Here is a 26769-nt window from a genome sequence, read left to right on the forward strand (position 1 = left end):
AGATCACCGCGTGACCACACAGGTGTCTGAAGCCTATGACATTGCCGACAAGATCCTTTATCAGTCACCCCACCTGGCCACAAATTAATTTTAATGAAGGTGTCAATCAGATATTAATATTTGATACTGAACCAATCAAAACTGACTATGGTAAAAATGCACTCAACTCTGGCCAAAAGCATGTGGCTCTTTATAAATACAAAGTTGAATAGTTGCACAATCACATGATGTTTTCAACATCAAGAAGCTGATTTACCTTATAAAAGAACATATTAAATTCCCAAATAATATTTATGCCATCAGATACTTCCAAAACACTTTGAAAAGAAAAAAAATGGCTGTCTTTTGTTTATATTGCCATGTTGTGTATCAAGAGCACGTTTTTTGGTGGGAAACTTAGTTAAGAAATAGATTGTAAAATCCCCCAAGTCTAAAAATAGTACAATAGGTGTGAGGGAAAGAATTTTTTTTGGTAAATCATGATATGGGGTTTTTGCCATGAATAAAGTACATATAAACATAATATTTAAAAACAAAACAAAACAACTAGTGTGCCAACTTTAAATAACAAGAATAAGATGTATGTTTTTTCCTGGTATAACTAGGTCAACTTCACACTAATTCCTGAAAATTTTTGGAATCATGAATATTAAAACCAAAGTAGTCTTTTACATGTACCTGATTAGATAATATTCTAAATATATAGATATATTGAAAGTTACTAAGACTAGAAAAAAAGCTTTATAGAGATTGCTTTTAATCAAATGAATATCACATTCAAATGAGCCACTGAGGCCCCAAAACAAATGAAAAATTGTAATTTCCAAGGGTCTGAAGAACACTGGGTGTGTATGAATTAGAGGAAATATTTATGAAGAATTACTTTAATATTCATAATTTGATAGAATATCTTAAATTTTTTTGTTAATTTAAAAATGAAAAATAAAAAATGGTATTAAAGTTATAATTACTGCAAAAGAAGAAAAAAGGTAAAATATTTACCTACAAATAATTCATGTAAACATAAACAGCAATGTACAAACGTACATTTTCAATACACTGATCAATCTTTATATAATACATTAAATACAAAGTGGCACGTTTCAACACGAGACATATTAATGTTGTGTCACATGCACTGAATACAGCGCTATCTGAAAATCCTGAGGAGAACCCTGACCTGTCAATTTATTACCAATAAACAATTAGGAGACAGGTAGACAGGATGTTTATACACTAATAAAACCACACAGACTGAAATTTATAAGGGTTGATGTCCGATATTAGATAATGGTCGTCAGACATTTGCAAAATTTGTTGGTGAATGACCAGCATTTTTTTACCATTTCCAGATCCATGGTACAGAGAAATTTGATTAAAAAAAAAACGTGTTTATGTTGATCGGACACAATGTAAGCCCTGTATGTACAAACTTCCGCAGCAACAAAAAAAAACCCAAAAAAACACGATAATTCATCACATTTTCAACCAAAAATTGTGCCCTTCCTGATAATTTCTGAATTTTTGGGCAGAGACGGGAGTTTCGACTAATACACAGATCTACTTATACGCAAGTATATACGGTATGGCTAAAAGCCACAGATCATGGTATTAAAGATACTAATGTTCTGTAGCATAGTATTTTCAAGGTCAAACACCATGTACAGTGGAAGTACTGATTAGTGTCCACCAGAGTGAGAAAGAGGAGATAACTTAATGCCAAAATATATATAACTGCTCTAAATAGGAGCTGAGTATATTGCACTGTAACTTATTTGGACAAATGAATAGATAATTGGACATATGACAATGTGAACACAATAATAATAAAATAAAATTTCATTGTTTCAGTTATGAATTTCCATTAAGTTTTTATATTAGAAATAAGTTTTTTTTGCATGTCATACCAATTGTTTTAACATGAATGCACTGAAGTCTTAAATTTTATTCATATTCAAGTTTTTTTTCAATTAGTTAGCATGTAGAAATTATGTATTTAATGAAATACCTTCATCCATTGGATCCCAGTCACTATCCTCATCACCAAACAAATCTTTTTCTAAAGCTTTTCTTTCAACTCTTGGTGATTTACTTTCCTTCGCTGGGAAAAATGGGTTGTCTTCAGACTCTAGCAGTTTTAATCCTTCTAATATATCAATACAATGTATTAAACAATGACAATCTACAAGCTGTGTAGGGAATGTTTCCAAAAAAAAAAAAATAAAATAAAATATAGATAGCTTATTTAGATTCACAACAATTAAGCTAACTTCAGTGTTAAGAGTTGGCCTGGATAAAATGACATTCACATGATGAACTTTCCTTCGGTATTTAACTGGACAATTGACAAGGACAATAAAACTTTCTATCAAACTTAAATTAAAATACATATGAAATTTTAGTTTAAATATTTTAAGTTTAAATATCCTTGTTTTTGTCCAGTAAGCAACCTGTGACCTTTCATCGATAAGGCCAAATAACAAATATCCCAGATTCTCGTCATCCTCTCCAAAAATTTTCCAGCAAGGTCATCTTCTTTCAAATTGACAGCATTTTTTACTTAAATTGATAAAAAATTTAAAATAAAATTAGCCCCTAATTTGGGAAAATTTCCTGAACTTAACTATACTACTTGCAGCAATAAAATAAGATTGCTATGTGTCCTCTGCTGCAGCAGAAATGTATAATTCAAAATATTGAATGATAAAACCAAAGAGTGCTGTCTTCAAATTTTAGTTTGTTACTAATCCGAAGAAGTTCGTTTTTTTTTGTCAATAGTCCAAAACAAAATGGCGGTGTGATATGATCAACTACATAATGTATCTAATGTATCTAACAATGCTATAAAATTTGAAGGAAATCAAAGTTACAGAGGAGTCATGTTCACAAAATCTTCCTAGTGCAGCAATGTACAAAAAACAGTCGAAGTCCATTAACTCCTATAAAATTGTCCATCATGGAGGTATAATATGATCAACTACATAATGTATCTAACAATCCTACAAAATTGAAATGAAGTCCATCAAGCCATTACAGAGATGTTGTGTTAAAAAAATCTTTCTATTGTGTCAATGTACAAAAATGGTCCAATACCTCTCATAAAATTTTATGAAACAAAATGGTGGTGTGGTATGATCAACTACGTAATGTATCTAACATTCCTATAAAATTGAAACAAAATTCATCAAGTAATTACAGAGAAGTTGCGTTCACAAACTTCAGACACACAGACTGACTGTGACCATTACCATGTCCCTCCGTCGCAATGCGGTGGGGGACAATAAAAATCTATATAACAGTAAAAAGAAAAAGCCAATGTAGCATAATGGTAGTTTCTGCCTTGTACAGTAATAAGTTAATGGTTTTCAGTTTCATACACAAATTTCATATTATTTTATTTCTTTTCATAAGAATAAGCAACACTCAAGCACATAACATGTCTGTCCTTATCTTTTGGTGTAGAGAAACAGTGTTAAACAAGTGTCCTTCTATATGACTAACATTTTATCAAAAAAATTAAAAAGACCTCAAAGCTTTTGTGAGATTTTGGTGCTTGTTGTCTCATAACTCTGAAATACAGTCATTTTTTCAAACAGAATCAAGATCCATTTTATTGAAAATCGTAACAGCCCTCAAAGCTTTTTGAAGTTTTGTGTGGATGAGTAGACAGACAAACTGATGAAAGTTTACTATAATACAACCAACCAAACCTTGGTGTATAAAATTACCTTTCGGAGATTCATGTATCTTTCTCTCCTCCGATGGCTTCTGCTTGGTAAAATTTGGAGATTTTGTGTAAGTTTTGCCATTTCCATTTAGCAGACTTGAATTACACGACTTTTTCTTCATGGGTCCTGAGTTCCCCTGCAAAGAAGTGCTGTTTGTGCTGTGAGTGTCTTTCTTTACTAATTTGTTATCAACACTGCTTCCTATCTTCTTGGATATAGAATTGTCCTGTTTAAAAGCTTGAGGTTGTGAAAGTGCTAGTCTTTTCTGCAGCTCTTGCATTTTTCTCTTCATTTCGAGTAATTCAGCTGGAAAATAGGAAAATGCCTTAAAAAGACCTTACAGTATCCCAAGTTATATACCACACAAAGAATCTAAGGTAAAGAAAATGTTATTTCAAAATAAATTTCTAATTATTTATTGACTAAGTACATGCAAAATAAATAAAACACATCTAGAGTAGCTACCAATAGAGTTAACATAGATGTTTATAGAAAGATAAGAACAACAAAAAATCTTGTTATTTATAGGGCATGAAATTAATAAGAACACATCTAGAAGAAAAGAAGCTTCAAGTAGTACTCCATCTAAGAATCATGCAAAATGTGATTCATGGTTGGAAAGCCTACATATTTTTATTTTTGATGTTTTGTTTAAAATGTTTAAGTAAACAGGCAGTAACATGTGACTTTTCATATAACCCTTGTTCATAAGAGATATAAATTATATAGAATGTACTGTATAATTCAAAAATTAAGGGAGATAATTCTGTAAATGACACTCAAATACAACAGAAGCTGTTGGGTTTTCAATGTTAATTATCTCCTAAAAGCAGACAGATTGGAATGAATAATTATACATTTTATCTTATAGATAGATCTATAATGCAACTTATTAACAATAATAATATGTAGCCTTTTTTTTGGTGTTTCACATATTACAGAATTTGCATGATTCTTACAAAGACTGCTACTTAAGAACTGAATCAATGAATTCTTATTCATTTTTATAAAACTTAAAAAAACTATAAGAACTAAAATTCATTATATAGGTCTTATTTGCTTGATAAAAGAACCAACATAACTCAGTAAATTTTCTTTTAATCCTTTGACTATGAAAACAATAAATCACCCTTGCACCCTAACTTAAGTATATGATATATCTGAGTCATCAAACTGGAAGTTGTTGTCACCCAAGACCAAAATTAAATTATGTTGTTGAGACAAGTAGTTGTAGAAAAAATGTTACGAAAGAATTGAACTTGGGAAAACAACATAACCCCATCCTTGGAAAGGTGGAATGGGGGTAAGAGCTCAAATGGACTAAAAAATTTGGTCAAAGTACAATGAAGGATGCTGATTCTAGAATGTTTACAAGGTTGTAAGAGATGAACAGATCAAAAGAATACAGAATTACAATAAAGAGCATAGTAGATAAGCTCAAGAAATTAACCTTGAATGTTGTTTACTTCCTCAGCTGAGTCCTGCTGGCCTTCATTCACACCACCATAATTGCTTCCAGATTCTTCCTCAATATCCTTTTCAATATCATTGTTCTGTAAATCTGAAGAAAAGATCAGAATTTTAACAGAGAGTAATCTAAAGTTAGTCTTATCCACAAAGTTTGCCAACATTTATTTCATAAAATCTGCAACCACAAATCAATTTTCTTTGTACTGTAAGATCACTGTTCTCCTCAGGCCTTTAGTGTGCTGCACTTTACAGCGTTACCGAATATGAGCGCTGCGATATTGATCTCATTACTGTACTATCTTGCTACCAGCGCTGTGCTATAGTTTAATATGAGGATTAAACATCAATTACAACAGGAAATGTGTGTGCCCAGAGGTAATTAACTGCATTCTACAAGGTAATTACCTCTTAAAACTGATAGCAGAAAACATGCTATGGTCTGTTGATCAACACATGACCACACAGGAGTCTGAAGCTAATTGCCAACTACATTCTTTATCAGTCATCCCACCTGGCCACAAATTAATTTTAAGGAAGGTGTCAATCAGATACAAATATCTTATACTGAACCTATTAAAACTGACTACGGTTGAAGGTAACTCAACCCTGGCCAAAAGCACATGGCTATTTATAATATAAAAATGTAAAATAAAAATGGTATTAAAGTTATAATTACTGCTATTGAAGAAAAAAGATAAAATATTTACCTATGAATAATCCATAAAAACTTAAAAAGCAAAGTACATTTTGAATACACAGATTAACTTTTATGAAAATACATTAAATGAAAAGTGACACGTTTCAACACCTATTAATGCCATGTCATGCGTGCTGAATACAGCGCTATCCTGAAGAGAACACGGCTAAATCAGTATAAACATAAACTACATCTTTCTTTCAAAAATTTTTACAAAAATATAAAAAAAAAAAATATGAATTTTCCAACAATTTCAATTCTATTTTCAAAACAAATAAATTCTAAGATGTCATAAAACATCAAATAAACAACTAATCATTTATAAACACTAGAAAACATATTTTCTTCATTCAATTTATGTTTAATATTTCATATCAAATTGAAATGTATCAATCTCATCTGGTTGACAATCAGTCACATGGTATTCCCTTTTCTTGCAGTAAAATTACCACTGGACAACATTAGACAATATGACTGGTTTTCATCATAATTTTCATCAAGTGATAATGACAGCTGAAAAATTAACAAATCTCAAACATTCCCATTTTACTTAATGCACAAATGATTTAGATGTAATTGTTTCACTACACAATAATGCATAAGTTTCATTCAGTTAACTCAGCTTACCATTTGTTTCAGGAATACTAGTACACTTTCCATCTGTTGCTTCCACTGGAGAATCATTTCCCAACTCATTTTCATCATCTGACTCTTCCAGAAAAGCAGTTATTTCATCCATGTCACATTCTTCCTTTTGGTCATCTATCCCCCCCAAAAAAAGACAAAACACAAAATCAACTATGCAATGAGTAAGATTTGGTTATAAAAATATAAATAAAGAATTTAGTGAGTATGCTCACACATATCCCACAACCAATATGGAAAGAGAAGCCAGTTTAAGGATGGAGATCATACAAATGAAAATAACTTGTCCATCTTAGGCTGCAAGGTAAGAGGAGTTTTACTGAAAAGGTGTATCAGTAGTGCAATCCAGAAAACTAAATTCAAAGGGATGTAACTCCCACAAAATATGAGGGATGGAAAAATCATGGTACTGTAGTATACATGACATACATATTGTCCCCTTACTACATGTACATACCAAGTTTCATGAATTTCTGATCAATAGTTTGAGAAGAATTGTAATAATATGATGCTATTGTATTTGCTGTAAACGAATACCTTCAGCAAGCATCTTGATTTCTTCTTCTTCCATATCTGAATCATCTAATAAAGCAGTCAATGAATCCAAGGCAGTCTCATCTATAATATATCAGTTCTGGTTATAGTGATCAAAACAAACAAGATACTAGTATCCAATTCAATGAACTCTGTAACAACAACTGTGGCAGATGCATATTTGTTCAAGGATGAATATAAAATGTAGTTTTATTTTTTTTTTTAAGTTTCTAATGATATTTGATTAGTTGACAGGACTACTGAATGGACCTGTTTAAATATTTTTACTGAATTTTGAAAAGAAACAAAATTTGATTTAAAAAATATGTGCCAGTTCAGAGTTCAAGTAAATAGGCAGTTCCATGTACCTTATAACGTAAAGACTGCTATTGCATTTTGTTTAAGGTTCAGGAAAAAAACATGTAAATTTTTATCATCACCAGTATGTATTTGTATAATACAATTTATGTTCAGTAAATATTCCTATACATGTTCATGTTTAATTGTGCAACTGGCTGTGCCTAATCAAATAAATAAGCAGTGCGTTCATATTTCCCGAGTTCTATTTTCACCTATTATTCTACTACTTTGGAATCGTTTATCAACTCTGATTCTTCTATTACACATCCAAATTTAAAAGAACATACCATCCATACTGAACAGTCTCTAATTATCTTTAATTATTGGCACTGATGTAATATTGGATCTGTAAATAGGAATGAAACACTATATGTATTTTCAAAAACAGATACATGTACAAGAAGATAGTTTCTAAGGGTCATTTTGGTGTTCTCTCAAAATGCAAGAATTCAGCAAGTGCTGTTTCTAAATGATGTAGGATGAATATTAGGCATTTCATTTCTAAAGTCAATTAGCCAGAATTACATGTAACTACAATTTTTTTATACTTTGATTTTCTGAGTGAGACAACTTTGTCCAGGAAACAGCCTATATTCTAGATTAATTTCTGTGTTATAAAAATACTGAGCCTAAATAGTCCGTCTCAGTGATTTATACACAAATACTGTGTATTATTGTTCATGAATTTTGTAGGTTTGGTGAACCACAAAATTTGGTTTCGTACAAAAAGAATTTTTCAATTCATTTATATGTTAGAGTTGTCAAATCAATTAATTCAAGAATCCTTGAATTGATCATTTTTCCCTAAACCACGAAAATTGGTACCCACGAAAAAATACTTTCATAGTCAGGGCTTTCATTATCTTTTCAGCGAACAGGCTTATTAGAGCAAATGGGCCGTCTACACCTTCAAAATGTATCAAAGGGGGAATGTGGCAAATTGTGATTTTGAACCGTCCATTTCCACTTTTTGAACTGTCTACATTTTAACAGTAGCCGGTTCTCAATGAAACCTCTGATAGTATACAATAGTAGAGAACAAATTCTTTTTTTCAATTTTTGGTTTATTTGATTTATTACACCTACATGTAATATATGTAATAAAATCAACCATTGTAGTTCACTTACATTGTTTAATTGAAGATAAATTGATTCAAAATCGACAATGAACCAAGCCATACGAATTTTAATTAGCCATGTGGTCACGTGACCGTGCTACATCATTGGTTCTCAATTCATAGATTGAGTGGTTGAAATGTGTGGAGTTTCTGCACTTTTTACATGATTTCTACAAATGAGAATGAAAATACTGAAAGTTTTGGTTTGCCAGTGAATATATACTTACAGTCGTATCAATTTTAACTTAAATTGAAATGAAAATGATAAACAATGACAGAAATATCTAACTATTACATGTGTGAAGACTAGAATCCACAGAGACACGACACCACTTCTTTTCAATGATTACACAGAAATATTTCATGTTCTGTCATGTTCGATTGAACTTTATACATAAAGTTAATTAAATTCACATTCTAAGATTTAAACTTTTCCAATCTCGATCTTCAATGTATATATTGATTTCATCCCTTTTTATATAAAGTTACTCCTGACAAAAGTACCAGGACAGCTATAGGATAATACGAACATGTTTATTTTTTATTGGTTTTTAATAATCATATTCGAGAACCCATAAAGGTTTCATGCTGAAGCTTACTGGTGTTCTAAATCTTTTTTACCTATAAATAAAATATTGTTCGTACCAGAAAAGCTCCCTTAAACTCACCTTGGTTTGCCTATTTACGTGAATAAATTGTGTATTGTGTCAAATTCTCCATGTAAAATGTTTTATTTCAAAATTTATCAGACAAAAGAAATGCAATCATATTTCAATTATCGAAGTCATACACCTGCGTCCACACAGGTCTGTGTCACAAGGCGCCAAACCATGTAGAGATAAAAGAAGCCACCCACGCTTTCTCTTGGTCATAATTAAATCTACCGGGCTTGTTAATTGATATAACCCAGTGTCAAAGAAAGAACAATACACAGAGTGTCACTATCTTATTTGCAACCTCTTGTTCAAATCCTAAAAACAGTGTGCAAAGTAGTTGTGTTTTCGCCATGCTGGGATGTATGCCTAACAAAAATGAAAATCTGACAGAAAACAAGAACTTTAGTTTTCTTGTTTTCTAAACATGATTATCGCACTCATACACAGATCACTGGACCGCTTTGCATTATATATACAAGCTATTTTTGAAGATTTATTAGTTTTTATCGGGCGACATTTTACAATTTTCAATACACCCAAATGGAGATTGAGAACCAATGACATAGCACTTCCATATATGGTAAGTGGGTGTTACTTCCGGTTTTTATTTATGCATATTAATTAGGCTGTCGTGATAACACAAATAAATCATTCTATCTTTATTTATATTTAGCGCTAACCTGATGAGAAAACGTGTTATACTCATTTTTAAACATACTATATTTTTTATATATATAAACGTTTAAAAAATGAAATTTTTGTGTCATGTCTCCCTTAAGAAGCTGTTCTCAAGTATAAACATGTATGAGTTGAAAAATGTTTAGTTTGTAAACTCCCAGTTTTGCTGAATCAGGAAGGTGACGAGGATATCACCACAATATCATTAAAAAAAAAATAGTAATAATTTTATGTATTTTTATTTCATAAGCATAATTTTAAATATACACCTCAACAACAACACGAACAACAACATAACCATAATTATTACACCATTAAATCATTTCTCCATGTAGTGGTAAAATAACTAATGGATCAGCATCTAGACATAACCTGACAAACCACAAACACCAATAAAACTTGCTTGGTGTCTGACCCTGGACAAAGGAAGGCAATGATGAGTGTGTATTTGCTGAATCTCTTCCTGTATTATTAAGCCAACTGGTCAGAGTAGATGTCGCCATTTTCAAGAGAGAAGCAATTCTCCCCAATCTGCTCACTAAAATTTTATTCCTCAATGAAAATTACATTGCATAGTATGATAGTTAATTTTGGAACGCAAAATATCAGCAATGATATATTAGATGTGGTGAGAATTACTTGTCAGCGAAAACTTCTCCTGACAAGTATATCACAATGATAACACAATATTTATGTTCTTTTTGTTTGGTTGTTGTTAAAATTTATCAAAGTAGATCATATCTCATGTCACCATAAAAATACTGCATATTCTATATGGCCATTTTGATAGAAAAATAATGTTAAAATACTATTTAACTTGAGTCTTGAAACAAATCTATCAACATCATAACTTCGATTCAAAAACAAAATAAAAACTTGGAATGAATTATCTTGCATTATCTGTACGAATTTGGAATAGATAAAAGTTCGACTGTCCCAGCTGCTCATTGGATCAAGGTTCGAGTTGGCAACATACAATGTACATGGAAGATAAGTTAAACATCATTGAACTGAACTAATTCTACAAAATCATACCCGTTACTTTATGTCACTCTTTCTCGTAAGAACAACTATCAAAACAGTAGTTCATCGGTATACATGTCATGCGTATTTGTTTACAAATCTACCGCCAAACCAGGGAGACATATTTTCGAATTTCTCTAAGAAGAAAAAAAAGAAAATCATATAGATATTAATTTTAAGACGGAATGTTTGTATTGGTTACTGTATCGTAATAACTCTTTTCGTGTAGTTTTTATTGACTTTTATACTTCGGATGCGAAACAATATAGAGCAGACGCCATTGTGAATGTGCCAGCTGTAGTAAACATCAAAACATGACTTTTTGAACTGCCAAAATTCAATGTGAAAATATGTTTTCAATTTAAATAACAGGTTGATTCATTAAAACACTTAACGAACAAAACAGTTATCCCACCTATGCATGAAAGCAATAGTTGTTAATCCTTTACAAAGGGTTTCTGTTCGCATGTTGTCAAGACTCAAGTTTCACTTTCAATGTTTTAATGGTGCATGGTAAAATATTTAACCTAAACATTTATCGTATACGAATCAGTTTCAAAGACACTATATCACATTTTCACACTATATCTTAAACATAACCATTGGTGCCCTCCACAATGCTATGTATACTGGGTTGACCCAGTGGTCAAAATATTTAGCCTCTGATAAAAATTCAAAACAACAATTGATGGACATGTTTTGTTTCTATACATGTATTCTTGATATTCTGTTTAATGTGAAAAAAAAATGATTCAGATTGTATGATTGTAAATCACTAAATGTAAGGGTCATTGGCCACCATTATTGTTTTGTTTAACCCAGTTTCGGTGCAAAAGAGAAGTTCTTGATTATGCCAAGGAGTTAAATTAGAAGGATTTGCATACCAAAATTTATTGCAATATCTTGCATGCTGAGATTTCAGTATATTTGTCACAGCTACTTGCTGTCCATTATGTCATATAAAACATTGATATCGCAAAAGCAGGGGAGGCTACAGCTATTAATATCCTTATATTCACCCTCAAACCATTTCATTTTTATCAATTTTAAACAAATTTTATGACGATCGTTCAGGTTTTGAAGAAGGAGTTTGGATTTTAAATTAGGAGGGAAAACTGTCTTCGAGAAAGTGACTCCCGCTGCCATATTTTAAAAGTCAAAAGTAAGTAAAATAAAAATGTTGATACCATGAAGGAAGGTGCGGCTTCGCCTATATAACTCCTTATATTCACCCTCGCACTATTTCTGATCAATTTGAAATAAATTTATGGTAATATTTTGGGTTTTGATAAGGAGTTTGAATTTTGAATGAGAAGGGAAACTGCCTTCGAATGTGAGGCTAAGCAGTCAGGAGTCAAAACAGAGGTGTCACAAATGCAGGGAGGCTACAGCTATTAAAACTCCTTATATACACACTCATACCATTTCAGATCAAATTTAAACAATATGACGATTGGTCGGGTTTGGAAAAAGGAGTTTGAATTTTAAATGAAGAGGGAAGACCGCCTTCGAAGGTTGGACCAGGTTGAAAATTTGATAAGAGGTTTAGGTCTCGAATTAGGGTATTGATCAAAACAAAACATTGAAAAAGTCTGGAGGCAACTTTAGGTGGGATATTTAATTGTTTTTTAAACCATATGGGTCAGATTACCGACATTTTTCATGATGAAACGTTGAAGCGACAGGACATACACAACGTCAACGAAATGCATGATGGGTAATCTTGCTGTATATTACCCCATGCAACATATTTATTGTTGTACTATGTGAAATTGAGCGAGATTCCAATTGTTGCTATATATAAATCCTTGGTCATGCATGCATTTCATTATTGTCCAATTTTAGTGAGGAATATCTCCTGCTTAGTAGACTATAAATCAGTTCTGTTTATTTTATTGAAGGATGAAAATGAATATTAAAAAAATGAATCTAATTTTGCATGTATGCATACAATAATTTTAAGGTGTACAGTAAAACACAATGGCAAATTAAAAAAAAAAATTACCATATACATGTATGGAATGTTGAGCTGATCTGAATAAGTAAGTAAATACCACATGACCTGACCTTGATTTATGATCTACACATGAAGGTCCTTGTTCCTTGTTACATAAATCCAAATTGGTAATTGCACTGGAAATAGGTTGTCCCGGAAATAGGGTAAATTGCTAAATTAATAAAAGGTTTTGAAAAGTCTATTACAATATTGTATGTCCCTGAACATACAGTCAAATTTATTTCAAATGAAATCAATATACATCAAAGTCTACATAAAATTCTCATAATTTTAAAAACTATCAGAAAATGGAAGCATGCATGTGCAAATATTAACATAATCTTACATTTCAGTTGTATGATATGAAAAAATGAGTGACCAAGAAGATGAAGGCAGCTCAGTTGATGCGCTTGATGACCCAACAGTAAACACTGGTGTTAGTATACCTCATGAACTCATCTCTGTAGCAGGAAATTATATTCATGAACAATCTCCTGAAAGCAACAGTATTAGTGACGTAAAAGATTCTGAAAGCATTGGAAAAGATTTGGCAGATAAGACAACAGACATTGGAAGAAATGTAAAGTTTGGAGAGCAAAATGAAGAAACTGTATCTAGTAACTGTCCAGGTGATCAAACCCTGAAGGAAAGTAAAACTACTGATATATGTATTAATGATAAAGTAAGCAATGAAGTTATTGGAGCAAACTTTGCTGAACCATTCACTAATCAAAGCAGTAGTAATGAAGCAGGCTGTTCCACTTGCTCAAAAGTACCTGAAAACAATGCATCAGAAGTAAATATAGAGATGAGAAATGCTTCCAAAGACTGTTCACAAAATAATTTTCATATGGAAAATGAAAGCAGTAATATAGATGGAGTAAATACCAATAAAGAATCTAAAGCATTGGAGGTCATAAGTAAAGATCTTGATGAAACTGAAATTGACAAAGATTCTAGTAATAGAACTGCTGAAGTTGATGAAGTTGATGTCAACAGACAAAACCAAAATGAAATGAAGTCAGATTTATTATGTGATGAAGAGTTGAAAAGCAATGCTTGTGATGTCACACCTAAGACAGACACGCAAAGTGAAGGTGATGAAAGAGAAACAGAGCAAGTTGAAAGTGGAAAGATAGATGTTAGTAACACTCAAAAGCAAATTGACAATTCAAAGAAAAATATAAATGACCCCAAAGATAACCCTGAAAAAGCTGGGACTAAAAATGTAGAAGAGAAAAAGGTAGAATCTTCTATGAAACAGAAAAGTTCTACGGACAATAAGAAACCCAAACCTGTTGATAAGGTTGAAAGAGATAAAGATAAGGACAAAAAAGGAAGTGATAAAGACCTGACTGCTAAGAAAAGTGATCCTCCTAGAAAAAGTTCTCATGAAGAGTCACAGGGTAAAAGATTTGAAAAGAAGGACAAATTTACTGGTTCTTCTAAAAAGTCTGTTAGTTCCTCAGGCATGAAAGAATCTCCATCTGGAAATAAAAGTGTTAAGCAGGATCCTCAGAGGGGTAAATTTGACAGCAGTAGCAGTAACAATGCAAAAGGGGATGGGAAGTCGGAGAATTTTGAAACAAAGAAAAAAGATGAAAAATTATCAAAACGACCAGATGAAAAAGATTCAAAAAGATATTCAGATAGAAGAGACAGAGAAAGAAATTATCGTGATGAGAAAGCAAAAAGGTTAGAAGAGAAAGAAAAAAAGAAAGATGACAAGAAAGGAAGTGGTGATGTAAAGCCTAAGTGAGTCATATTTTCTGGATAAATTTTATAATTTCTTTTAAGGTAAAGATTTTTTTATTCTGAACATGACACTGATAATTTTTTAATCTGAAAATCTTATGGAATTTTGTATTGAAATTTCATTTTAATGTTACACTAATGTTCAATGCATAAGTACATGAAGTAAGTGAAAAAGGATAATTGTATGATACAGCACATAAATTTAAGCATTTTTTTTGTATATGTACATTGAAGGTTGGCAATTGTATTGATTTGAAATCTTGATGTACATACACATACACTCCACATCAACAACAGATGTACATAACCCAAAAGATTAAATCAATATAAATAGGTATGCAGGATCTTTAAGTTTTATCAAAACCCCTGAATGAAAAAAAAAATTCTTGCCAATGTTAATTATTAGTTCTTTCTACAACACTTGTGTTTATATTTTTTTATACTGATATTCACCAAAGAATTATTGTACTTGGTATAATAGTTTTACAAAACTGCTTAAGAAAACTAATATTTATTACATGTATATGTACATGTATATATATTTTCAGTGGTAAAAAAGCTACTTCCATACCAGATATGAAATCTAAAAATGTAAAATCAGCCTCAGATTTAGAAGCTCAGTGGCAAAAGGAAGAAGATGAAAAAAGACAAGCAGCAGAACAAGAGGAAAAAAAGATAGAAGAAGCAAAGAAGAAGGAAGTAGAAGAATTGAGAAAAATAGAAGAAAAGAAGGTTGTTAGAAGTTGATATATATTTTATTCTAGAATATCGTAGTAGTATGTTTGAAAGTAGGAAAATGGAAATGAATGTTCAGTTTGAAATGCTATGAACAATACAACAAATACTTTTTTTCCCGATTTGTAAAGTTTCTAATGTCAGTAAACCTTGAAAATCATTGTCGTGTATACAGTGAAACTTCTCCAAACCGGCCAGTACTGGGACAAGAAAAAATGGCTGGTTTTTAGGGGTGGCCGGTTTTGTGAAAAACAGCAATGGATTCTAAGAGCTGTTTCCATTAATGTGTTCTATAACCCTACACCTTGTCAGTTTTTTGGTCAAGACATGTTTAATGCCAATTCAAAACTTTTGGCCTTACATTTCAAAGCATGCATCATTTGTAAATGATTTGACTTTACAAACGGTACTGCGGGCAAAATAATGTTCATGGTTTTGAAAGAATGTGTATTAAAGATCAAAGGGCTATTGATGGTAATTAATTATTTGTATTATTTTCGTAAATTATCTATCAACAAAGTCTAATAATTTCACCCTTTGTTGTTTTCGCTTGGGTACAGGTCACATTAATTGACAGTTAGATCGTAAAGGTAATACTATTGAATGAACCCGGTTGTCTGACGTGTGTACACACCAACTGATAGCCAACCAGTGACAAAATGTAATGTCTGGATTAATTTTGTTGTTTAAACTACTTTCCCCTTCAATTATCATCTGTCCACTGATGAAATCAGACGGACAGTGAATGAATTATTAATTACATAATATTATGTATGGTTTTAAGGGTTGGCTGGTCTATTGAAGACAAAACACACAGGTTTGAAGGTATATCGGCGGGGACTTTTAAAAATGGCTAGTTTGAAGGGAAGACTGGTTTTCTGAGGGTCTGGTTTGGAGAAGTTTCACTGTATTGTGTTTATTGCGTTCTCTATAGCCTTGCATTGTTGCCATCTGTTGTACAATGTTTATTTTCAAGCATTACTCCTAATACATTATTATGTTTGTCATTTGTAGAGAAAAGAAGAGGAAGATGCTAAGAAATTACTAGAGGAAGAAAAGGTATATTAATAAGGATCTCAAGCACATCTTTATATTTTATTTTTAGGAATGCTCTGGTAAATAGATAATAGGAATGATAAAAGCTGAAAGAAATCTTTTAGGTATCTTAGCTTATCTCTCACTCACTCAATTTTTATTCTCTTAAGCTTACAAAAAAGGAACATACCATAGACTTCTCAATTTCAGTCAGAATAATGTTTCAGAGTGGGGTAATGTTGGTTAAGTATGAGGAATGTCATTCCTGTTTAATTGTCAGTATCTTTTCTGTATATCAAAAAGATATGCACTTATCTTGTTTTGGTCTCTTACTATATATTTTTGAAGTAAAGGACATTGATGCCACTTATAGTTTTGTTAATACTCTTTAATATCTTCATTTATCTTAACAGAAAAGTATTGATGAATTTATGAAGGAAGTAAAGGAGAAACAGGATATGAAGGATAACTTGAGAGAGAAAAACTCTTCTTTTGGAGGTTTGTTGATTGAAGTAAAAAACAGAACATTAAGGGTAGAGTTCAGAGTAACTTGTCATTGTAAATTGAAATTTAAATATGAGACTGACTAAACAGGCTAAATATTTCCATGAAAACATTTATGCATATATCATAAACAGAGATCAATAATTTCTAACTTCAGTAATTTTTCACTTTTAAATTATTGTCCGAATACTCAATGATTTTTTACAATTCAATAAAAAAATTTTAATTGTGTATTGTGTATTTTCAGATAATAGACCAGATGAGTTATTCTATAGAAAACTTGATTCTAATTTAAGGAAGAATACAGCTTTTGTCAAAAAATTGGTAGGTAAACGCTGAACTTCTATTATTTTATGAATTTTTCTATAGCAATTCATGTACAACATGTTAGATCTTTTGAACAAATGAAATGATTTCTGTTATGAAAGAAAAATAAACTCTCACTAGGATAGTTCTTGTACATGTGTAAAATGTAATGTTTCAATGTGTATGAAACAAAATTTCTTCCGTTGCAAACTACATCTTGTTTGACTACGTGTATCTTATTTAAACTTGTGTCATATGGAATACTCTCTTAAGTCATAAAAAAAATTAATTTCTATTAAAGAGAAGTCTCACAGAGAATCAGAAGGACAGTTTGGTTAAAGACTTTGAATCCCTTAATTTGACGAAATATGTTGGTGAAGTTGTAAGTATGAACATTTTTTATTTAATTTTCTAAATAAATTTTGAACTAAATTTTAACTAAAACTTTTGGTTCATTTTTAATTTCTTTCACATGTAAATCATGTTCTTTTAATTGTTCTGCAAAATTCTGATATTTTTTTTTTCAAATGTTTTTTAATACTCACATCAGATAATTTTTTACTCATTATTTACCCGCATCACTAATGTGAAAGTAGGTCCAGTAGCTGCTTGTTTAAAAAAGAAACTATTTTGCAAAAGTTATGTATTATTTTTCTCAACCCATTGGAGTGTTTAATTTTTTCAATATTGATTGTAAGGCTGCAGCTATTACTGATGCCAAGTTAAAGATGTCTGATATCCCATGTGCAGTACTGATATGTAGTCTGATGTATCAAAGGTATTCAGAATTCTCTGCGGCACTGATGGATAACTGGCAAAAATACTTACTTCACAAGAAGGATGAAAAAGTAAGATAGTCTTGTTATTACTTATATATGTATAAAAATAAACAAAAAAGGAATAATTAACCATAAAAAGCTAAGTTCAAAATGACTTTAAAATGTTAAAATCATTCTAATCAATTGCGAGACATTTTTTTCAATTTCCTTTCATGTGTGTACATTTGCATTAACAGATTGTGTTTGGATCTAGAGGAAAAGTAAGTCAGTTGTTTGTTTTGTTTTATTTTCAGTTGTACTGTTTTTTTTGTTTGTTTCTTAAGGAATTACCATTACATTCAGGTTGTCTCCTCTTGTAGTATTTTTTTTTATTCCTTGGGCAAGTTTCTCAAATGGTACAATTTACTCAGGACTTGAATATTTTTAAATGTGCAAACAATTAGATTTCTATCAAAAACCCTACTACTGTGGTGGGGTGTGTGACAAAGTCACTGATACATTATTTGTTTTTACAGAAATGAAATGTTATTGGTTACTAGTGATTCCGATGAACTACTGTATGAGTGATTTGATTTGCTCTAATGTCACAAATTTAAAAAAAAAATGATAAAATGGTCATAAGTAGTGTTTACTGTTAGAATATGTTATTGCTTCTTGAAGAAGGCTTGAGAATTATATTGCTATGGCAAGCGTTTAAATATTATAATGAAATAAATCATGAAATAGATGTACAGTTGGGCAAGTAAATTCGAATTTTTAATCTCAGACTGTGCACTTTAAAATACGATAAGTAACCTAATATATTTCTAGAAATTTACAAGCCAGTATTATTTTTTACTTGTCACATGTATTGGGCATAGTGGTTGAAGATACTACTTGGAAATTTAGTGGGGTACAAAAGCTATTGGCAGGGGATCTGTTAACAATTTTTTATCAAATTGTAAAAAAATACAAATTTCTTTAATCTTTTACCTTAATATGGTCACTGGAACTTGTTTTTGTAGATCAGCAATCCTAGTAAATATAGGGTTGATCTGAGATTTTTTGCTGAGCTGGTATCAGTAGGTGTAATCAAACAGAGAGAAGGACTTGGTTTGTTAGCCAGTCAATTGGGACTCCTGATGAATAGTGACAAAGATGAACATAACAACTTGTCAATAGTAACCAGCTTCTGTAAACATTGTGGTGACGATTATGCAGGCTTAGTTCCCAGGAAATTCAGGTAAAGCAACTGGATGTTCATATTTCTTGTATGCAGTTTAGAATATTATTAAGACTTTTATTCTGTGAGGTACAAAATGTGTTGCTGTTTAAAAAAATTGTTCTTTGAACTTACTATCCCAGGGAGTAAGGGTGGAAATTATCTCTTGAAACATAAAACTCTCATATTTTGATTTGTTTTCTTTGAAACATGACATAGGCTATATGTATGTTGAATTGACTATCATATCACTACTCAAATCCTTATTTTACCTGTATGGACCTGCTGCCGTTTCTTTTTATAACAATATCAGTAATAATGTAGAGAAATTGCAATTTCTATCAGTTTGACAGAACCATTTATGATGATAACAAACATAATGATTAAATGTGTGTAAGTAGTATACTTTTTAAAAGATGGTTAAAATCTTCAAAGTCTGAATTGAAGATTTTATAGAAGTTTATTGATTACTTTTTAGTCACTATAGTCTCAATTTCATATTATCTAACACAAGGTTTTTGGAATAAAAATTGTATCATGTTGGTTTTTTTTTTTTTATATATATATAGATTATTGGCAGAAAAGCACGGAGAGACCATTCCTAAAAGCTGTGTAAGTATTTATTACCATTTTGAATGTTCTTTTGTTATTTCGTGTGAACACGAGGTATACACTTTTGTACAGGGCATTCGGTCTGGTAATTAAAGAAACTTTACCTGACCTAACCATCTTTTACCAGACCGAAAAAAATTGAGGTTATATTACTATACATGTAACATAATTCGTGCGTGAACAAACAGATGTGGCTTCTGAAGATGAAATAAAGAAATGATTTTAAAATAATTTATTAAGATATGTCTCAGTTTTTTCTGGAAATAAAGAATATCTCCTCCCATTATTTTATGTCTTAGTTCTTTCTGAAATAAAGAATATCTCCTCCCATTATTTTATGCTGTGAATTCGTCATTATCATCGCCTGTAGGAATTAAATTGAGGGCTTCTAAATCTTCGGCCTCTGCAAAGCACCAGAATCATCTAAAAAAAGAAATAAAATTCATAAATACAATAACAAAAAAATGAATCTAGTGAATTAAAAAAAATTAAGAAATTGAGAATTTACTTTTTTGTATTCTAATAATGGAGGTCACAATTTCTAATTCAGCTGTCAATGAATCAGAAAACTTTATTAACAGTAAAGAAGAATTGTTTATAGCTTATTTAATTGTGATGTGCTGATTTATTTTAAAGTTTGACTTCCTCTTTTACTGTACACTCTCTTAAAACAAAATGTTACCTATTTATGGTTAAATAATGCCAGCCGTTGGTATCCATTCCACCAAAGAATTCCTGACTGAAGCGGCTTATCTAATTTGATCAAAGTTATCTCTTTTGATGAGAAAATTCTATACAAGAGTTCATTCGTAATCATATTTGTTTACAAAAAATTTCTTGTAACTTCTTGGACGATTCCGGTGACATCCATATAATTTCCCGCTGAATCAAGTTAGGTGATTGTTGTTGTGGATGCCATGCCTTCCTTGGAAAGTAGATCGATTCTTGAGCTTTGTTTTAAAGCTTCGTTTTAAGAGAACACAGTATAGAGGGACTGATTGTCAGAGATTTGTTTAATGGAAATCGAAAAAAAGTAACGTAACTTCCAAAACTGCCGCCAGAAAAGACACTAGACATTCGGACCAGAATTAAATAAAAATTTACCGGACCGGCAGTCGTTTAACCGGACTTGTCCGACGATATTTCGTTTTCACTGATATAGGAATCACTATCTGTCCATCTGTCTGTCCACATTTCTTGTAAGCACATTCCTCCTGAAGGAATATGAAAACTGTCAGAGGTCTCCTAAGGGAGCTAATCCAAATAAAGGTTTTACATGTTTAAACTTTGTAATCGCTACTCTTCCGAAAGCACTCAAGGGATTTTGATGTAATTTTATAGTAGGTTGGGTATCATATGTACCATATTTTCCAGACTATAAGTCAATATTTTTTTTCAGCAAAGTGTCAGCCTTGACTTATTGTCCAGTTCTGTTTCCCAATTGGTCAAATACTGATAACTAAGGGGCATTCCAAAAAAACTATATCGAAAATTTGAAATTGCGTGTCATGTGTTATTTCTGAATGACATATAGAAAAATATAAATAAAAAGAACAAATTTTACTGCATCGGCTATCTTTTTTGAAGGATAGTACTTGTTTTACTGTATATTTACTTAGGATTTTGCCAATTTCCGCTTTGTTTGTGTAGCTCATGAAATCATCCCTGTTTGTTATCATATTGTTTTATTTTGTTTTCTTTATTTACAATTTATATAGATGCTGACACCTGAGAGACAAAAGGCATGCAGGAATTTATTTGGAGAATATTATCAATCCCTTTGTAAACATTTGTTAAAAGACCACAAAGAACTGAAGTCAGTAGAAAGACAAAATAGGAAAATTTTACATACTAAAGGGGAGATAAGCCAGGAGAGAAAAGAACATTATGAAACTATTCTTACTGGATACCAAAAACTATTTTCGAATTCTTCAGTGTTTGCTGTAAGTAACTATGTACTATGTTACACGCCAGATTTTACTATATTGGTTACCGAATCTATCACCAAGTACTATGATTAACCATATTTGTTTACAAGAGAAAGTACATTAGAACTAGCAATTAACTATATTTGAAATTTTAATATACCGTCTAAGATGTTTTTTTTCTTTTTTTTTTTTTTTTTACTTTCGTTTCAAATTCATTCAAACTGAATTGAATTTTCCTGTCAAATCCCTCAATGTAACAAAATTCCACCACACATGAATCTCAAGGAAAATCAAATTTCTTTCAAAGTACTTTTAGACAGTTAAGTTTTCAAAGTTTTTAAATCAAATAATTCTATATACCCTTGTTTAGCTCTTTAAGCCATGAAAGACATAAAATATATTGCAGTATTTCTTACACTTCAATATTATTTTTTGCTGATATTCTGATAAAAATGATTATGTTGATATATCACAGGATTTGCTTGATGAAGATTTACCAGACCTACCTGAGGAAGGTAAGGGTTTTCACTCAAAAGTGAAGTGTCTGAAACTTAAAAAAATAATTCAGTATTCTTTGTAACTCCTTTTTAAATAATGAATCTTTAAATTGAGCTGTCAGGCTAGTTACTCTGTGACAATGAAGAGTTTTACATGTACCTACATGTTTGTTACATTTCAACTGTTTTCTTCTTTTATTGCCAAGTACCGGTATGTTATCTAGGATGACCAAATAGATAAATTCGTAGAAGTAAGTTCTCAAATTGTTACTTAATCAAGTATATTTTTTCGGTTTTTTAACAGATGTTAAAAGAGATGATGAAGGTGGTTTTGATATTTATCATCCTGAGAAAGATGCTGAGGTAAGTTAATTGTGTTCAACCGATACCACCTTCCGGGAACAGATTTGGTTTTCTCTTAATTGATGGCAATCATCTTGAAGAATGGGCACTTCGACATTTAAAATGAAAATAAAAAGCACAAGCAAATTGTTTATAAATTTGATGCTAATATTGTGTAAAATCCTACTTCCATCTTCCTGTGGTAAAAAAGGAAAATAACATTTGTTTGTATGCAAGGAAAAGGACACAAAAATGTCACGGTGCTCAAATATCCATTGTTGATTTCAAAATGTGTTCAAATGTCCTTAAATTCATGTCCATATCTTATGGGTTCAGATAATTATCTTATAAGTCCTTTCTATTTGCTCAGAAGTGTCACACCTTGATAAATTGGTTTTAGTTGGACAACTAGCAAGAGTAACTGATTTTTGTGTCTACCTGTAAATTCATTTCATGGTAGTTCAGTTCTGATGTTTTACATTAGCACAGTATAGCAAAATTGTTCCAGAGAGCTTGAAATCTTTACTCAGATGTCTGAGATTTTTCTGTCTTACACTTTTACAGATTCTTTATTTCTAATGACTGTTATTGTACAGTTTCAGTATGTTGGTGATGCTAATTTGTTTGAGGATGAGGATTCCAGAGTGTTCTATGAGAATTTACCAGACTTAAAAGCCTTTATTCCAGGAGTAAGTACAGTAACTATTTTAGACTTTGGCCTGATGTAGAGATTTAGGTTTATAATTATAGTAGTGGAAAAAATTATGGACGATTTTTTTTTCAAATTTAATGGAGCAGTGGGAAAAATAGTGTTGTTAAATTGTGTAAATTTGGTACTTTAAAAGTGATAATATTGTTTTGGATCAAGTTTTGATTTCACCAAATTCATGTGTATCTATAAGATTATCTTATGAAAAAAATACACTGAAGGGATTTAATGATTATAATTGTTGGGCCCAAAATTTACTTGCTATTTTGATTAAATATTTATGAATACAGTAGTTTTCTATTTTAGATTTGTTTTAAAGACAGTGAGCAAGGCACCTCTAAAGATAAAACAGAGGAAGATACTATTGGTAATACAAATATATCTGTTGTTTTATAAGCGGTGTGCAAAACTTTTAACTTCTATACTCACAGCTGTTAAAGAGGGTCTGCAGTCCTACCACAACACTTGTTACTCCCGCAGTGGTATTAATTCAGTGTGGATCCTGAAAAATTTGAAAGATGTTTTGGAGAAAATCAGTTCAAGACTATAATCAGAATATAATAGCATTAAAGTATATGATTTTTCAACACTGTATACTTCTATTCACCATACTCAGTTAAAATCCCGACTTAAAAAACATTATACATCATTGTTTTTTTTTTTTTTTTCAAAAAAGATGGTACACCTAGATACAAATATATAGTTCTTGGTAGAGATTCCTCCTACTTTGTAAGAAATAATTCCAAATCATCTTCCAAATATACAGAAGAAAATACAAATGTATTTACAAAATGCTGGAATTTTTAATCTACAACATTTTTGTCCTGTGTGGTGGACACAGTTTTTTAAAAAACGGCCGCCTTTCCAATGGGAACAAATTGTGCTCCTCTACTTGCTGACCCTTTCCTTCACTCTTATGAGGCTGACTTTATAGCTGATCTGATCAGAAGAAAGAATATTGTTTAGCCAGATTCTTTAATGTAGTTACCGCTATATAGATGAAGTATTATCTTTAAACAATCCTAATTTTGGGGATTTGATACTTCACATTACCACAAGGAACTTGAGATAAAGAATACTGCAGACACTGTGAAGTCAGCCTCATATCTTAATCTATACTTAGAAATCGATGGTAAAGGAAAGCAGAGGATGCTTACTCTACCGATACGCCTTGTCCATGCTCCCAGTTTTTAGTGGAATCCGAGTTGCTCATTTGCTTTTGTTACTCTGTATGTATGATTTTATTTACTTTATGTTCTTTGGTGTGTTTGTCTGTTTTCCATGTTTGGTCTTTGTCTCTGGATTACATTCTTTTGTTTACCGCTATAATTTTGGTTCCCTTGATGACTCTTATATCGTTACAATCATGTTAGTAACTGAGAAATTGTACTTATATGTTCAAAGAAATTGAGTTTTGCCATGCTTTAGTTTGTCAGTTTGAGTCTACATTGAGGAAATGCATGTGTATCCATGACATATGAAATGATTATAAAAATTTATGCACTTTTAGGTCAATTGATTGTAGCAATTTAGTTCATATAATTTTCATTTCATTTATCCTCCAAAGTAAGCACTGATTTTAAAGTTTGTAGTAAATACCACTGATGTTGTAAAGGTAAAAATAGTTGTAAGTAGTGATATCATAACAAAAAAAGGTATTTTTGACATCATTACTAAGTATCACTTTACACACTTGACTTTTGGTGGAATCAAGTATCACCAGTCTTGGATGGGAATTTTTCTGCCAAGATTTTTAAACAAATGGTCTTTAAAGTTGTTGATACTATGTTATTATTCAGAATGAATGGTAATGTTTAAGTAGGAATAATTACTAATAAACAAAGTGTTCAATATTGTTGCATGCATGAACAGGATTTGGAAGTAGTAGTGGTTTTTTTGTGCAGTGTTGAAGTATGTTATGTATTTATTATGATTAGATGAAGATGATCTGAAAGTGGAAGATGTTGAAAGGGAGATGGAAACTGAGCAACAAATTGCTGAAGTAGAGAGTAAAGAGGAAACTGATTTAAAGGAGGAATCAGCTGAAGATATTCTACTCCAGGAGGGTGATGGTCAGTTTTACATTCATTTTATTTAAACTCTGAAGAGTGATATGGTTTAAAGATAGTCCCTGAAATGATTTTTAATAAAGCTAATTATGTATCAAGTGTTTTAATCTATAAACTATTTAAATAATTCATTGGAATGCATGCAACCCCATTCAGTTCTGGTTAGATTATAGAAATAAACTAAATGTTTTTTATTGAACATTGAAATAATTTGTTCTGGTTGTTTTCATACACAGATGTACCTCTTACTTGCATTCATTCATGTTTTCAATTGATTTTTGTTACCTGTCTGAGCTTATACACATTTTGATGGCATCAATCTCTATTTTTAGATGATGACACAGACACTGGGAGTTTAATGAAGATGCAGTTTGATGCTTATGTTCAATCATTACCTAATTGTGTCAATAGAGAGCTCATAGATAAAGTAAGAAGTTAATTAGGGAATCACTTTCATGTCTTAACTTGTTATTGTAGTCATGGTGTTATGGATTCCAAAATTTTATTAAACCAACAAAGTTTTTTTATCATTTTGGAATCAGCTTTATTACACTTTTATACCTAACCAATTATGTATACAATCAAAAATGATGAAAAACAACAAAACAAATAAAATAAAAATATCTGTGTGGCATTTTTACATGTTAATTTCATACATTCACTATGTAAATGATTTATTAATAAATCATACAGGAAATCAACTGTTTCTTCCATTTAAAGATGAAGTGTGTAGTTAATTCAGGTATAAAAATCTCCTGATTAGAAAGACTTTATTTTTTTTTATTTTGTGTTTTCCAGGCAGGAATTGAGTTTTGTATGAACTTCAACACTAAAGTTAATAGGAAGAAACTGGTGAAGTCACTGTTTACAGTTCACAGAACAAGGTATTGACATTGTGTACAGTAATTGTGAACCAATGAAATGATTTATTTCACAAGTGCTGTTAAACAGTTCAGGCACTGTATGAAAATGTGGGCTCATTCAATGAGCTTATCTGATACAGCTGGTATCAGAAAAAGTATAATGTTCTTTTTAATTTATAATTTTTTTTATAACCTTTATAGTTAGTACTCACAGAAGTAAGTCTAAAAACAAAGTAGGTATGGTAAACCATTTATGTATAATAGTGTGTATCCTGATATGTCTAGCTTCACAATCTGTCATTGAATTATCATCATGTAGAAATCTGATGGCTTTGCCAAAGTTACTGATAATTATTTTTTTCAGGCTTGTGTTTAGGATGGTATCTTATACAGTCGACTCCACTTAATCGCATATCGCTTTATTGCATATTTCGATTATTAGCATAATTTTCTCCTGCACAAAACCATTTCCTATTATTCTATTAGGGAAAAAATTGCTTATTTGCATAGGCCTTGGAGGTGCATTTCG

General features: G+C 31.2%; 2 protein-coding genes across 8 annotated transcripts in view; one reads left to right on the forward strand and one right to left on the reverse strand.

Moving 5' to 3' along the window:
* LOC148628378 (protein MCM10 homolog) overlaps positions 1–11017 on the reverse strand; it is a 41510-nt gene extending 30493 nt beyond the window's left edge. For 3 of the 5 annotated variants that reach the window (XM_088586323.1, XM_088586342.1, XM_088586350.1), the window contains exons 1-7: positions 10922–11017; positions 7722–7780; positions 7078–7158; positions 6523–6657; positions 5179–5289; positions 3729–4034; positions 2009–2146 (exon numbers count right to left, since the gene is read on the reverse strand). In XM_088586323.1, coding sequence (XP_088442449.1) covers positions 2009–2146; positions 3729–4034; positions 5179–5289; positions 6523–6657; positions 7078–7158; positions 7722–7728 — 778 coding nt within the window. In that variant the 5' untranslated portion in view covers positions 7729–7780; positions 10922–11017. Of the gene's footprint in view, positions 1–2008; positions 2147–3728; positions 4035–5178; positions 5290–6522; positions 6658–7077; positions 7159–7721; positions 7781–8562; positions 8632–10921 lie in introns of those variants that run through there. The other 2 variants (XM_088586359.1, XM_088586334.1) reach the window with 2 other exon arrangements.
* A 143-nt stretch (positions 11018–11160) lies between these two features.
* Positions 11161–26769, forward strand: part of LOC148628379 (regulator of nonsense transcripts 2-like) — a 33160-nt gene continuing 17551 nt past the window's right edge. The window contains exons 1-20 of one of the 3 annotated variants that reach the window (XM_088586372.1): positions 11161–11281; positions 11984–12071; positions 13259–14660; positions 15209–15392; positions 16410–16454; positions 16844–16928; positions 17182–17258; positions 17542–17622; positions 17939–18088; positions 18256–18279; positions 19024–19241; positions 19790–19832; positions 21551–21775; positions 22236–22275; positions 22562–22620; positions 23196–23288; positions 23615–23675; positions 25246–25380; positions 25710–25804; positions 26176–26261. In XM_088586372.1, the coding sequence (XP_088442498.1) occupies positions 13276–14660; positions 15209–15392; positions 16410–16454; positions 16844–16928; positions 17182–17258; positions 17542–17622; positions 17939–18088; positions 18256–18279; positions 19024–19241; positions 19790–19832; positions 21551–21775; positions 22236–22275; positions 22562–22620; positions 23196–23288; positions 23615–23675; positions 25246–25380; positions 25710–25804; positions 26176–26261 (3086 nt within the window). In that variant the 5' untranslated portion in view covers positions 11161–11281; positions 11984–12071; positions 13259–13275. The remainder of the gene's footprint in view (positions 11282–11983; positions 12072–13258; positions 14661–15208; positions 15393–16409; positions 16455–16843; positions 16929–17181; positions 17259–17541; positions 17623–17938; positions 18089–18255; positions 18280–19023; positions 19242–19789; positions 19833–21550; positions 21776–22235; positions 22276–22561; positions 22621–23195; positions 23289–23614; positions 23676–25245; positions 25381–25709; positions 25805–26175; positions 26262–26769) is intronic. The other 2 variants (XM_088586387.1, XM_088586379.1) reach the window with 2 other exon arrangements.

This window comes from Perna viridis, chromosome 1 (assembly GCF_037379345.1).
Source record: "Perna viridis isolate PV_CMFRI_1.1 ecotype Kerala chromosome 1, ASM3737934v1, whole genome shotgun sequence".
NCBI classification, from domain to species: domain Eukaryota; kingdom Metazoa; phylum Mollusca; class Bivalvia; order Mytilida; family Mytilidae; genus Perna; species Perna viridis.